General features: G+C 30.5%; 1 protein-coding gene across 1 annotated transcript; it reads right to left on the bottom strand.

The window, feature by feature from the left end:
- Window positions 1-11,771: 11,771 nt before the first annotated feature.
- LOC120076798 (alpha/beta-Hydrolases superfamily protein) lies at window positions 11,772-15,566 on the bottom strand. The gene is made up of 9 exons (XM_039030713.2): window positions 15,109-15,566; window positions 14,514-14,750; window positions 14,221-14,267; window positions 13,920-14,038; window positions 13,672-13,832; window positions 13,123-13,232; window positions 12,947-13,046; window positions 12,191-12,314; window positions 11,772-12,095 (listed from the first exon to the last, which is right to left on the bottom strand). Exons 1-9 carry the CDS (start codon window positions 15,303-15,305, stop codon window positions 11,973-11,975), a joined length of 1,218 nt encoding a protein of 405 aa, XP_038886641.1. The 5' UTR covers window positions 15,306-15,566; the 3' UTR covers window positions 11,772-11,972.
- Window positions 15,567-16,663: the final 1,097 nt, after the last annotated feature.

Genomic DNA, 16,663 nt, shown 5'->3' with positions numbered 1-16,663 from the left:
AACCTACATCTCTCCGCATAGGTTGTTTTATTTATGATTGTGATTTCCATCGCATCCACTACTATTTATCTTAGCGACAGAATAGGAACAAACTCATTGCATATTTAACAAACAATTCGCGTCAAGATTGAAACAATCATTATCGACATATGAATAAAATGCAATCCCTGAGTTCGACCCTAGACTCACCAGAATTCTAGTTGGATTTATACTTGGATCTAACTAGATAAAACAATACGTTTATAAGATATTACATAGAACTTAATCATTGCATAGACAGAACACATCAAGTTTTTTGCATCGTTGCTAGGGAATTGCAGCAACTAAGTTGCGCTAAGATTGTTGTTTCTGATTTTTTCTCTATTTTATAACATTTAATGTAAATCATATTTATATTAAATTTAACAACTATGAATCACATTCACAAAAAATACATTTGAATCTCATTCAAATATTTATTACTTCCAATTAAACAATAATGTATCAAATACATTATGACAATTATATCATATATAATTGAAGTAATTTAATCATATCATATACAATCAAATCCCTCTTATTAATTTGAACAATTCAAATTAACTCAAAAACTGATTCTCAACTAAATTCTTTTGAGCTACCAAGGGGACCTTATGGACCTGTAGATTGAAGCTCCAATGGTACATGAATAATTAATTGAACTCTTTAATTACATTATCCACCATTTAACAGTCTTACGAAACTTCACATTCAACGGAATCTTACGAAACAGTCATCTACATAGCCGGAAGGAGCAAGGAATTGCACCTCACAGCTTGATAATCTATCTTTATCTTTTTTTCCTCTGCTATTGTTGTTATTTATATTGTGTAAAATGTTGAATAACTTCTTTTATCAATATGAATGCATATATAGTATTTTGTTTATCCATCTCTCCATCTTCTACCATGAGCAACAAATTTCCTTATGGGTTGAAAAACATTGCAACTAACATGAACTAAGTAAAGCTTAATCGTGCGTTTAACTTATTTTATGTATGTTTTATAAACCATTTGAATAAGTCGAAAGATTGTTCTAAGTAAAATGAATCTATGTTTGAAAAAGTAAAGGATTTAGACCGCATAAAACAAGAAGAGATTATCTTTAGAAATAGAGAGACATCTTTTGCGTCAAATACTCATCGCATGCATTCTAGAAATAGGATATGGTGGTTAAATACAATGAGAAGTGTAAGATATGATTTTTTAGTGATTTGCTTGAGTGCATGATTTATGCAGTTATTTAGGAATTGCTAGTGAGTATTTTTATCAACCCTATCTTTATTCATTTGAAACCTACATCTCTCTGCATAGGTTGTTTTACTTACGATTGTGATTTTCATCGTATCCACTACTATTTATCTTAGCGATAGAGTGGGAATAAACTCATTCTATATTTAACAAACAATTCATATCAAGATCAAAATAATCGTTGTCAAGGCATCAATAGAATGCAATCCACGAGTTTGAACCTGAACTCACAAGGATTCTAGTTGGATTTATACTTGGGTCTATTTAGGTAAAAAAAAAAATGCTTTTATAAGATATTACATAGCACTTAATCCATCGCATAGACAGAACGCATCACAAGTTATGTAAGTTTATCAACTATAGTGATTACATTATTCTCTACTTTCTTTTATACTTTGATATCACTGGCTCATTAAATTATATTCAATTTGTATAGTTTACAGTTGTGCTTTTGAATCTATTAGATGTTGAATTACATTCAAATTACTTCCAATATTTTTTGAATGAATCATTGGATGTAATTGAAGAGAGATAGAAATGTAAAAGGGCAATTCACTTGGATGATGATGAAGAAGAAAATTGGAATGAACTAGAGATAGAGAGTTTAGGGGCAGAAGGCTCTATTAGAGTGGAAATGAGGAAAATAAAAAGAGGATTTGGCATTTTTGAAGGAGGAAATTACTAAGTGATCAAAAACTACAAATGAAGCTTGGGAATGGCTAAACTCCATCAATGAAAGATTACCTACAAAGAACAACTTGGAGAAGCAATCTCAAGAATCATGCCACCCAAATAAACCTCCAACATTAAGCCTTCAAATAATTGAAGATCAGATGAATATTCATCGCCTAGAAGACAAAGAGGTAAAATGTTTTATTCCATTGACTTAATAATACAATTTGGGTAATAAACTTATAATAACATACTGATACCTTTTAATTTCATTATACTACAAAAGAAGGAGAAAAAGAAGGGGAAGATGAACCAGAAGATGAATAAGAAGAAGGACAAAAAGGGAAAAAAAATGACCAACAAGAAGATGTAAAATAAAATGATGAAAAAAATAAAAAGAACAAGAAGGAAATGAAAAGGAATGACAAGAACGAGACGAATTGGATGAAATTTTGAAATGAATTGATGAAATGGTCAACTTCAACCAATGATATTGCTGATTGAAATCAATTTCAAATTAAGTAGTTTCTTATTATCTTCTAGTTGATATTTGACTGCCATCTAATTTCATTTTGATTGACATCTGATTACCTTCTATGTTTTGTCATATAGTTAGTAATTTTTTATATAGTCATCTGATTTCCATCTAATTGCTTTTTGAAAGCCATCTGACTATTAACTAATACTAAGTAGCCATCTGAGTTTTCTAATTTATATTTGATAGTTCGCCCAAAAAGTTGAAGAACAAGAAAATGAAATAGAAGAGAAAAAGAAGAAAAAAAAATGATACAAGAAAAGAAGACCGTGAGATTGTAAGTATTGAATAATAAACATGATTTGATGCAATTTTGGTCTTTTTGTTGAATAAAAATGATTTGTGTGTTATGATAACAGGTTGAAGGACATAAAATCCAAGAAGAAGAAAGAAGAGAAGAAGATAGAGAGAAAAAGACAAAGAAAAAACATGACAAAGGGAAAAACTGGTAACATTATTTCTTCAAAATCATCAATTTGATCACCTATTTATTGTCACGTATTTAACAGTTTCTAATATTACTTTCAGATTGCAATCTTATAGTCAACTGATTACCTTTATTTTTATAATAGGTTGAAGGACATAATACCAAAGAAGAACAAAGAAGAGAAGAAGATTGAGAGAAAAAGACAAAGAAAAAGCATGAAAAAGGCAAAATACTGGTAACATTATTTTCTTCACTACTATCATTATCGAATTATTTTAAGATTTCTATCAAATTGTTATTTGATTACTATATGTTCTCTTTTCAATTACCTTCTGATTACTATCTTATACTTAATTCTAATTCTTTCTTTATTTTTTAGATTTTAGAGAATAGAATGCAGACGAGAAATGCTTCACAAGATAAGCCTGAAGTGGAGAACGAATGACCAAGAAGAAAGTTGAAACCTACACCCAAAGTTATTGATTTAAAAATGGCAAAAAAAAAATCTGAAAAAGACAAGAAAAAACATACGCTACTAGTGAAGCACCTAGTTTTGATTTAAACATTTCACAACCAAAATGAGATATTTTTGTTTTGGAAAATTTGTAGGTAACATGTAGAAGAATGTTTTAATATAATGTTAGATTTTGATGTTAGCACATATATTTTGACTGACAGTGAAATAGTTGTAAAGCCTTCAAGAGTGAAACTTGATCATTCAAGAAAACTGAAACTTGCTCCTTTTTCCTTCTTGTTTATGTTTCTAGATCATCTGATTACCTTTTGACTGTCTATGATTACCTTTTATTCCTTGTCACATAGTTTGTTGTTTATGATATTGTTATTTGACTAATATTTGATTACAATCTACATACCTTCTAATGGAAATGTATTCAATCCATATACTAAAAACAATGTCAAACAACTCCAAAATCAAATTGCAATATGATAATAACAATATTATTCATATACTAAAAATAACTCCAAAATCCATATACTAAAAACAATGTCCATAACTCCAAATAATACATTGTTATATACACAAATGAAAACAAATAGTAAGAATATCTTTGATGTCCATAATATGATTGTTCAAACAGGTGGATTTTGACATCTTCTTGTGTTATGACCAATATGCTTACAACGACTACACTCTTAGCGCTTCAATTCACCAATTGAAATCATCATTTGCTTCCGAGGTCTTTCTGCTTGACGTATAACAATCGGAGACAATATAGTGTTATTTACCCCTACACTACTCCATTCATTATGATTACCAACAGGAAGAACTACTCCACCATATGTTGATACTAATGTGCTAGTAAAATAAAACTTTGAGACAAAAGAATATGGGTTTAAATCAAGTCCACAAATAACAACAAGAACATGATTGCATGGTATTTCTTCCAAATCCAAAGCGCGATAACTGCAACTATGGCAATTCAACTTTACCATAAATGTTTTACTTCCATCAACTACTTGATATTCAAAATCACCAATAGGATTAACCTAAAAAAAGGTATAAAATCAAAATAAATAATATAAGATGGAAATTAGATAACAATCACATACCAATCTGATGTCAATTAAATAACAATCATATACCAATCTGATGTCAATTAAATAACAATCATATACCAATCTGATGGCAATCAACATAAGATAATGAGTAAGCAATCAAATAGCAATCACTTCAATGAAACTCTGTAATTCATCAACTAGCTTTCTTATCACTCTTTCAGCTCAATAACTCAAAATACTCCTCAAACTAGATGCTAATTTATGTCTAATCATAAAACCACTATTGAAGTAACTCTTTGATTGAATCAAGTAGTGATGCAACGGTAAATTTCTTTCATTTTTCAATATTGAAGTCAAACTCTCAGTAATATTTATTGTCATCATTTGATATCTTATTTGCTAAGAGTATACATGGGCCCGTCTATCAAACCCAACATTCCTAAGATATTCTTTAAGAGATTGGTATATTGACTTCATCCACCTCATATACAACTCAAAATCATCTATTGTATAAGATTTTGTACAGGAATGAAAAATTTTATCGATTAAAGAATCTTCGAATGACAACTTCACATTCTTCAAAAGATGTTCCATACAAACACAATATTGAGCTAATGGAAACACATTTAAAACAGCTTTTGAATTGTTTATATGCCTATCAAAAACAATAATTAATCTTTCTCGATCCCCAAAACAAACTTTTAACATCTCAAAAAACCAGTTCCAAGAGGCGTCATTTTTCAAATCTGCTATGCTAAAAGAAAGAGGAAAAGTTTGACAATTACCGTCCATCGTTGATGCAGTCAGTAACATTCCAGCATATTTATACTACAATATCTCCAACCTTTAATTGGTGACCCCATAGTCATGAAGCAATATATAAAATGTCCATTTAAATCCAGTTCATGTTGAGTAAATGACCGAACAAAAAAATAGGAGAAAAAGAAATAACTTATTATAAATGCACGTGCAATCTGTTAACTGGTTACTAATTGATTACTAACCGATTACTATATAGCTAGTTGACTAATATACCAATTAATAGGTATATCAGTCAACTGATTACTAACTAATTACTATCTTATAACTATAAAATTAATCAATGACATAACAAAATAAGTGAAAAAACAAGCATGGATTCATTTTTTTTAACTTCAAAAAGAACTTGAGAATCAAAGCATAAGAATTATCAACATCTCCTTTCAACAACTTCATAATGGATTCTTTTACCCTTCATGCTTTATAATAACTGACATTAATCCCATAATTATCCACATGTGATGTGTAATATCTTTTGGTGTTGAGTTACCATAGCTATATCTTAAATTCCCGACCATACAATCACTAATAAACTGTGAAGATGTCTGCTTATGAGAAGCACGAATCATCATAGAGCAATTATGCTCACTAATATACTTTCAAATCATCCATAATAGGTTCTAATAGACCATTGACAACCATCTTATGTATATTCCAACTCAACAAATTTTGGATTTGATCTTAAAGTTCTAAACTCAAAATTATTCTTCACTAGAAAACAAGTCCTTCTTCTTAAAGAGTGACATAGAAGACATATTGTTAATATAGAAATTTCTAAAAACTTCTAATTCACCTCCAAAATCGACCTCAATTATAGAAAAAGAATTACCAGCTGAAACTTCCAAAAGCATATTCACAACATGAGCAATCAAAGGATATTTTATAAATTGATCCTTAATTACGATAAAAAAAAATACATCTTTATCTTCAAGAATCTTAACAATATGTTGAACCTCAGTATTACCTAATTCCAATAAAACTAAGAGTTCAATGGATGAATCAAGTCAAGTTTCCTTTTGTATGAGGTTAACAAAAGACTCAAAAATCATCATTTCATCAACTAACATACCAATAATTTTGTAATCTACATAGCATTGTCGATCATCCCATTGACCACTATGGAAAATGAATATTGGAAGCTTAACCATAACTACAAATTACTATAAAAAAAATGCAAAAACTAAGTGTAAGATTAAACTCACATTGATATATAAGTATACAATATCAATTATGGTAATCAAACAGAAATCAAATATTAATCAGATAGTCATCACTTGACAATAAAAATAGAAATCACAAAGTATTTAATATCTAACAATCAGATGGCAATCAGATGTATATCAAATAGAAATCAGGTAGCAAATAAATGACAATTAGATATAAATCATCTCAATAGAATAGAAAATTTGAAATGGAAAGAGAATATAATATAATCAAAAAGCGGTAGAAGAATAAGATCACAAACTAGAACACAAAATCTTTAAATAGTGAAACTGAAGCACAAACTATAAATAATCTTCAAGCAAGAAAGAATTTCAAGGAAACAATCGAACAGACTATCTAGTTTAAAAAAGATAAATCAAACGCAATCTGAACACAAAATCGAATGAAAATTGATCAAGAAAACAGAAAAATTGAACTACAAGCGAGGATGAACTTCAAGGAAACAATGGAACAAACTTTCATCTCAAAGAAATAAATTAAACACATACCTAAATACAAAAATATCAACCAATAAAAGACTGATACTGAAATAAAAATTGTTAAGGCACAATCGTGAGGAGAGGACAAACTTCAAGCAAAAAAATCAAACATAAACCTTAAAATAGAGAAATCAACTTCAAGAAGTCTCCAATTGATGCAATCGAAATCAAAAAAAATCTTCAACGCAAATCATAAACAATGCAATTGAGAGAAATCATGAATCAAAAGAATCTTGAACATGATTTTAGGGCTTGTTTTCTCAAAGAGATGAAGGCTTCAACCATATAAAGAAAAACGTAGGAGAGGACGAAATCGGAAATCAAGATTTAATGAGGGCAGTTTTGGAATAAGCAAAAAATAAAATATAAATTCTAAGAATATGATTTTTCCCTTTTTAAGATTTTGCCAAAAATGGATGACATGGATGCTAAAGTATAATAAATTTGAATACCCAATGCAATTTTCCAAATTTTAATTTGTGGAATGAAATTTAATTTTATATTCATTTATATGCAGGTGGTGACACATTTTTTTAATATTTATTATGTGATTCTTTCCCTCGTATGTATACTTGTTTCGAGGGATAGAGTGCTTATTCTTGAACAAACTTGGTTTGTTGATCTTATGCGTTGGAACTTGATTTGTTGATCTTGTATGTTGGATCAAATGTTTGGTGACTTGTTGATCTTATACGCTCAACTAAAGTCTTGAAGTCGTGAATGTTTCTAATCTCTTCAACTTATCTTAAAGTCCTAAGACTTTCAAAGAAAATGTTGGTTTTTAAAGCCTTGTGATCTTTAACTTTAGGTTTTGAAGTCTTATAATCTTTAAAGCATTTATGGTCTATGAGGGATCTAGGAGTTTTAAACATTTTGGTCTTCTACAAATTTTCTAAATGCTAGTTTTAAAATTTCTCAACCTTGAAGTTTTTGGTCTTGAAAGTATGTTCAGATTTTAGGAGCTGGAAGAATCTTTCGATTGCTTGTGAATTTCACCAATTTTTCAAGAACTTAGGTTTTAATTTTCGAGTTCCTTTAGGAGGTTTTCTTAAATCAACGTTTTTATTATATCATAAAAAAAAAATCATGAAACATAAAAATAGAAACAGTTGCAAATAAAGCAATCAAGTCCAAAATATTAGTAGGTATAGTACAATGTAAAAAAATTTATAAATATAACAAAATGTAGATATAGTTCTCGAAATTTATTAGGGATAGAGTATATCGTTGATAGGCGTCTATCACCTATAAAGCACCGAAACTTCTAACTTAGCGGAGTGTCGGTGTCGAACAAACATTCCAGCTGGCTATCCATTATTTTATTATTAGTTTTTTTTTTTCTTTTGCTTTCTAACACTCTAGGACACACTAAGACATGTCTAGGACACTCCATATGCAAAGAAATTTTTTAAAAATAATGAAACAAGACTATTGGCAATCCATCCAGGGAGCATTGTAAGCCAATTAAAATTTATTGTTCAGCCCAATTTTTTCAAAAATCTAGAGTATTTACACACTTTCTTCGTACTAACACACTTCACCCTCAAGAATGTAACCCACGACCTTTTTCAAAAAAAAAAAAAACAAAATTAAAAAAAAAATCCACAATGCTACCTTATTCTTCTTTCCAACTTCATCAACAATGGTGACTTCAACTCTTATGTGACTTCTCTTACTGTTTTTTTTTTCTTTTCTTTTCTCATTTTTGTTTTCTTTTTTCTTCCATTTTTTCTTTCCTTTCTTTCATTTCTGTTTTTTCTTACTTTTTATTAAATATATTTGTGCATATTTTACCATATGTCAAATTATGCACATATATATTTATTTTGTAAAAAAATAAAATAAATAATGTGTTCCTAATGTTTAATGTCCTACTTTTTTGCAAATTGACATGTCATTGTGTCGTTATCGTGTTGTTGTTGTGTCACGTATCAATGTTCGTGTTTCCTAGTCCATCATTAATAGATTTTGCTCTATTTCTAATTTATTAAAAATGTTGTATGTACTAAATTATTAGCTCTAAAAGTATTATCCGTTACAATTATCCAATATCAAAATATTATCAATGTGAATATAATATGAATAATAAGCATCAAAGTTAAAGGTTTCTTCTTCTTCCTCTACATATTTGTCTTCTTCAGTGAAGTGGGATGAATTTTGTAGTTTCTCTCCGACGGCTCTCACCCGAAAGACCCGGGTTCAAGTCCCGACAACGGAAGCTTTTTTTATTTTTTTATTTTTTCCCAAATATCTTTTCAAATTATGTGAAAAATTATGTTATAGAAAGACTCTTTTTTAGGATCCTAATTTCATTTATTTGATTAATTCAGATTCTTATTGTGAATCTAAATTATGAATTATGAGCCTAATTTCATTGTTGGAAGCCAACAAAAAAAATTATGAATTTTGGAGTAGGTTTTTCATTACATTAGAGTTCACGAAGAAATTTTAAGGAGGCAGTCGTAGGAATTTTTAAATGGCTTTCGAAAATTAGATATGTGGACAATGTTTATTGATTTTATAAGAATATTAAACTTTTTAAGTCCAGCCAAATTTCACTAATGGGCTAAAATGAAAAGATCGAAAATACCCACACTTATTTGAATCAATTCGTGCTCCTCTTCAACGTAATTTTAGGGTTTCGTTTCTTTTGTTCTTTACTTCTCTTCATCGAGCTTTCCTCTTATTCCTCCAATTTCTTCCTCTTCTCTTCAATGTTGAGTTTTTCATCTTCCACTTCAGTTCTTCCATGCCAGTTTCACGTCGATTACAAGTTGATTCTTCTTACCCACAAAAATCTTCCTCGTACAACTGTTGTTTTTGCATCAATTGGGAGAGAAGAATGTGGTAAGGATATATTTAAGAAGATTGCTTCAAGTGGTTGTTGTTTTTGCTTCTCTCAACATATAAATTTTAAGCCTTCTGATAGTCTTATGATTTCAATTAAGTTTAAGCTTTTAGATTTTAAGCCTTGTTCTCCTATAAAGATAATTTAATTAAATTCAGTTTTAGTTTTGTTTAGTCACTTTCACATTGTTTAAAATAATATTCATAGTAGAAAACACAAGTTGTTATAGGTCTTCCCATGTCTTAAGTAGATATTTCAAATGAACCAATGTTATTATTGATGATGCAACACTGGTAAAGAAATGTAAGCATATATGTTTCAAACAACGCATAAATTTAGGAAAATTGCTTTAAGTAGTTAATAGTCTACAATAGTCTTTTAATTGCCTTCGGATAGTCATATGATTGTCATCTTATTACCTTTTGATTGTCATTTTTTTTTATTGCAAAAAATAGGAAGAACAAAGAAAATGAAAAAAAAAAAAAGCAAAAAAAAAACGACCAAGAAAATTTGAGAATGGTGAATGTTCGAAGAAAAAAAAAACAAAGTAAAGGAACAAGGATCAACCAAAGCCCAAAAGTAAGTAGTATATTACCACATTGTTAGATTGTCTATTAATTGACTCATGTTTTACTTCATGTGATTAGTGGTTATTGTTTGATACACTCATTTCTTAAATCTAATATAATATCAATATACTTTAACAGGGCATTCCATCACATTGGGTCATGGTTCATTACTATTCTAAGTTTGAAATAATTGAGATCTTGATTAAGAATCTAACACCAACACAAATGAAAATGTTTAAAAGAGGCCCATTTGGATTCTTTTTAGATTTTGGAATCAAAATATTTCAAGGACAATTGTTGGTTCATCTTATAAGAAGATTGTCTGAAAAAGATAACACACAAGTCTTCCATTTAGAAGGGTTTAAAGTTAGATTTTCTATGAAAAAAATTTGTTTGATCACTGGTCTGAATTGTAGTCTGTTTCTACAATCCTTACAATTGACCAATGAGTAGGGTAAACCGCATTTATTAAGAGAGTGCATTTTGAAGAACTTATATTCAATTAAGAGAAATCACGTAATAACTTCCATTGCAATGCCTTCACATGATGAGTCGATGGTAAAGCTTGTAATATTGTACATCTTAGAGTGTTTCCTTCATTGCAAGCAAATGCATAATGAAGTAGAATTGAAAGAACTTGAGATGATAAAAAACTATGCAAATTTCCTTGGAGTAGATTAGTTTTTAATCAGTGTAAAATTCTTTAGAAGGGCTACACAATCCAAAGGCCCAAATTGTACATTGCAAGATTTCTCACGAGCTTTGTTATGTTGGACATATAAAACCATCCCAAAACTTTGTAAACAAGATGTTGAGATTGTAAAACAAATTAGTGAAGAATGCCCAAGAATGTTGAGATGGAAACCAACAGAAAAGCCTGATTGGAACTACCTCCAACAACTTATCTTCAAAGCAAATTATGTAAATTTATCAACCATAGTGATTACATTTTCTCTACTTTCTTTTGTTCTTTGATATCAGTTATCACTAGCTCATTAAATCATATTCTTCATTAGATGTTGAATTATATTCAAATTACTTCAAATATTTTGTGAATGAGCCCTTGAATGTAATCGAAGAAAGGTGAAAATATAAAAGTGCAATTCGCTTGGATGATGAAGAAGAAAATTGGAATGAACCAGATATAGAAAGTTCAAGGGCAGAAGGCTCTATTAGAGTGGACAAAATAAAAATAATAAATAAAAGGGGGCCTGAAGAAGAGTTAGAAACCTTATTTGAAAAGGACACAATTTTTTATGTTAACTATACAAAAACTCCAGATTTAATATCAAATTAACTTCTTTTAGGAGCTTTTGAGCCAGCCCACTTATGTGAAAACACTCCAAAAATAGAACTAACTTATATGAAGGATCCCTTGCCCACTTGGGAGTTGGGGGGCCACATTTCAGTGAGAGGGAAACATTCGTTGGATTTTTTTAGAACATTCAAAGTCCTGTACTGCAAAGTGGTATATTCAACTACAACAAGTACAGAACCTACATAACTTTCATCAATATAATACATTAATTAAAAAAAATTGATGTAGAAACCAATTTATTCCATAAATTGGTTCTCTTTTGAATTAGTATGCATAATGTTTGGCGAAGACTTCAGGCAGATATTATACCTTCTGGTAAAGATTCTTTCTCAGGTTCGGAGAGGAATTTTCGGCACGCGTAGAAGACAGTCGAGTGAAAACTGCTAGGGTTGTCTATGAACACAAAGTGACCAGCCTGCAGTCATAATAAGAAGAGAATATTCTCATAAGATGGATGCTAAAATACAAACATTCATATATCTGAAGAGAACAAGAAGGATGGTAGAGAACCTGAGGAACCCGTAATATTTCGCACGGCGTCTTCATGCTCTTGCGAGCTTCTTGAGCACCTTGATAGTTCATCCAATCTTGAAAACCGTATATAAATGTTGTAGGAACTTTCCATTCAGATGCACTGAGCAAAATAAAGGTAATCAGACATACGTACAATTAAAACCTTCAAGAATAAGCGACCTCATATTAGTGAAGTTTATTTTCTTCTCTTTTTTAGACAGTGTTATAAAAGATAGAGCTCATCAGCCCATATACCCCAGAGATAATCCCTGATTCAGAAAGAAATGTTCTTTCTAATTACTACAATTCAAAGATTTTTTTTTTTCCAAATTAAACTATAAGAAGCTTGGATTCATTTAGAGTTATTCTTCTTCTCCTAAAATAATAAACAAGTGTTCTCGGCTCCTAATTATATAGACAGATGCAGAAAAGCGTCCTGTTACTTGCATTAGCTTCAGAGACATCCCCAAAATTAAAAGGAAAACACATGCATAAGAAAGTTACTGATACAATTTTGAGCTTAATTCAGCAAATAATTGATCAATTTAAAGTTTTAAACCACTGGTCACCGTGAAACAAAATAGATATGCATGATGCCCTTTAAAAAACAAACTGAAACAGTATGATAAAAATAATAATAATTTGTTTTAAAAAAAAAATAGAACATAGAAAAATTAGTAAACACATGATTTCACACCATAAAAAGGTATAACAATCTTAATTCTTAATTTAAAGGAAGAACAGTTATCAAACCTCTGTAGAAGTGGCATCCGAGCAAAAGCACCGAATGCAAATATGTATTTCAAGCACAATTCTCCACTCGCCTTGGCTGCTAACGTGTGATATACATAATCTTCATTTGGAAAAAGAGAAATGTCAAAACAAGTCATATTTTTGTGCCAAATATCCGACTCTTTATCTTCCATTACCTGATAACAATCTGGATTCTTCATCATTCAATATGTCCCCAATTGAGTATGTCCCGAACCTAGAACTTGTATATTTGCGAACAAGATCCGGACCCCAAGGGCCCAAACCCCTAGAAATACAGAGACAGGGGATTAGTAGTCTTGCATTACTTAAATATGCTAAAAAAAGAAAGATTATGTAGTGTCACGGGCTAAAAATAATTTCCCAATTTTATGTTTGTACCAAAGGTAAAAATACAAACTAAGCAATGACATAGAACGCAAGATTATAAGAACGTAAGTCTAATTTTTCCCCTTTCTTTTAACCCCCTTCACCCAAAATATCCCAACCACCTACACCAAAAGTGAAATGACTGAAAGACGTAAGTCTACTGAATTTTGGGTTAAAAAACATTCCCTAAAAAGCCATGCTGCTGAGTTTCTAAGGTCAGATGATATCTTAGAAACTGTAATATGGTGTGCTCATGTTTAGTTTGGGATGAACAAACCAATAATTAATCCCAAGTAAGTAATAAACTGGAAGCTTCTCATAAATAAGATATAAAATACCTAACAAGCTTCTGTGGAGTAAAATTTGACTCCCACAAATGACTCAAAACCGCTCCTTTCCAAGTAGCTCTAAACTTTGTAATCCACTTAGACTTGGCATCTGACTCTGAAGAAAATCCAGCAGGTCCCACTAAAATCAGGTGTTTGATGTGCTCAGGATGCTGAAAAGGAAAATGATAGTGACCTAAGAAATCACAAAAGCAATCATAAATGCTTAATTTTAATAATTGAATTGCAAAAGCAATCACCTTGAGAGCATATTTAGCCGCAACATAACCACCAAATGAGTGTCCAAGTAAAATAAAATTACTGATGTTTTTTGATTTTCGCCACTCCTCAAAAGAATCTATAAACCATGCTTCGGTTTCTGCAGCATCAACATAACAATCGAAACCTTAATAGAACATAAATTGTTACAAATTAAACATGCATCTTGTTTCACTTCCACGTGATATTGTACATTAATGGAGTTGCCATAATAATCATTAAACCAAAGAAAATAAGAGGAAAACCCCTTGCAATATTAGGAGAATGGAAGTAAGTCTCTACCTTCTGTGCTTTTGCACGTAAAATCAGGCCGGCTAGACCCTCCCCACCTACAAACACGCAAGTAAAGAAACTTCATTACAAAGTTATGCTGTGCATTCATTAAGTAAATAGACAGCCGTATTGACAGTGGAGAATCTGATATTCAAGGGGTCATTAAAGAACCAATGGGCGGACGAAACAAAAGATGAACACAAAATGCAGCGAAGGAATAAAACATGGATTACATCACATAGCATACTTAAATAGAATTAAACCATCAAACTAGAAGATTCATCTTAAAAGATTGAGCTCACCCAAGTTGATCGACTGCAATGACCCGGAACCGACTGGCAAGAGCATCAAAATTCCGGAAGAAAAATCCTTGAGAAGCAGCATAACCATGGATCATTACAAGAGTCGGAGACTCAGGTTTGCTGTCGAATGTCACGGTGTTGATAAATCGAGGCTCATCACTCGAAGAACGAAACCACCTAACTTTCGATCCTGGCGGGCCAGAACCAATATTAACCCGTTCTTGGACATAGGGAGTCCTGAAATTGCACATATTCCCACATCATAAACAACCAGACAATAAATTATCACAAAACTAGACTTGAAACATATTCATGGATGATCAATATTTGATCAACATTGCCAAAGCATGCCTTAAATGAAAGAGATGCGAATTCAATAGTAAGTCATGAAATCCGATGAACTTCCGAATTCAAAGAGCTCCGAAATGCTGTCTTTGGTGACTTGAAATTTGCAATTCACTAAATAATTTATAAAAATTCTCAAATTCGAGTCTCTAGAATCTGGCACCAAACCCATCGCCTAATTAACAATCAATCCAATTCGTCTTAAGACGAACCTGTAGAGTTTTAGGAGAGAAGAAGAGAGAGAAATTACTTGACAAGAGAGAGAAGTCGCTTCTCGGCGGCGATGATATGATCGGTGGACGTGGGAATCCAACGGAGAACAGAGGGCCAAAGAGATTTGGATTTGGCCGCCTCTGCGGCATTAGTGGAAGTTCCGAGTCCGGCCTTACTGATCTCTTCCGCCATTTTCACAAAGGAACTTGAAATCCGCAAACGATTTATGGTCATCAACGAAAGAAAATTCAACCATTGTTCTGAGATTCGAGTTTTGGGTCCTATAAATACTGAACCATCTTCCGCCACCAGCCCGCCATATGACTTCGCCGACTTGGGGACGAAGCAAATTAATTATAAATATATATATATATATGAAAATTAATAATTAATAATAATAATTTTTGGTGATTGTTTTTTTCTTTTTGAGAAATTTATTTCCTATTTCCACTCCTGCTAAATTAGCGGTGATTATTTGAGGAAATGGCGTGGAATAATAAGAAATCAGGAATTCTTTTTGTTATATCCGCTCCTGGAAGATTTCTAGATGCCTTTACGCGCTTACATTCGCAGTGACGTGGGGTGTAAATAATTTATTCTTTTTATTTTCAAAGGTATTAAATACCACATTAGTTTTTTAAAAAAAATAAAAATCACATTTAAAATTTATAATAACTAGTCGAAACTACATATATGAATAATGTATAACTTGAGAAAAACTACTCAATCTACACCTCAATCTCACACCAGCGATAATATATATATATATATATATATATATATATATATATATATATATATATATATATAAAAAAAGGATAAGAAAATAAAGACTAAATTATAAAAAATGCCCTAAAAATACACTTGTTGTTAGTTTTAGTTTTAGATGAAATTTTGTTTCAAAAATATCTCTATTTTCAAAAGTTTAAAAAATACCCTCCAAATTTTTTAAAAAAAATAAAATCCCCTTCTTGTTATATGAAAAAAAACCGTTAATACCATCCTACCTCTTTATTTTCCATCTTTTTCTCTCCTTCCTTCTTCAATACACGCTTACTCCTTTTTGTTAACTATTTGACAATTGTTTATCTAAAATAAATAAATGAAATTGCACACTTTAATTAAGGTATATGGACTATAATAAGAAGAAAAATAATAAATAAAACATTTAATGATTGTAAGACCCATATATTTTAATAAATTGTACCATAGTAGTTGTGTGTTAATAGCTAAATACTTTTTTATTTGACTATTTATCATTTTGATATATTTTAAGAGGAGATTTTGATTTTGGAAATTTATGAAGTTTTTGTGGGATTTTGTGGGACTTTACATTTTAACTTACAATTTTAGTTTTTATTTTGGTTGTTGAAAAAATTTGTGTAAGCTAAGAATTAGAAATTAAGAGAAATATGAGAGTATCTATATGAAAAAAATGAGAATATCTATATAATTGATTTTAAAATTGGTTCTTTTCGAACTCAATAACTTCAAACAAATTAATCGTCTTATTAATGGTAGGAGATTTTTTTTTACTTTTGTTTTAATTTTTAAAATCATTTTTCCCACTAGGAATTAACAATTTCTGTTCA

The sequence above is a fragment of the Benincasa hispida genome, chromosome 4 (assembly GCF_027475165.1).
Source record: "Benincasa hispida cultivar pf3 chromosome 4, pf3_genome.v1.1, whole genome shotgun sequence".
In the NCBI taxonomy this organism is placed as follows: domain Eukaryota; kingdom Viridiplantae; phylum Streptophyta; class Magnoliopsida; order Cucurbitales; family Cucurbitaceae; genus Benincasa; species Benincasa hispida.
Note: the sequence above shows the minus strand (reverse complement) of the source record. Positions and strands in the feature narration are given on the sequence as shown.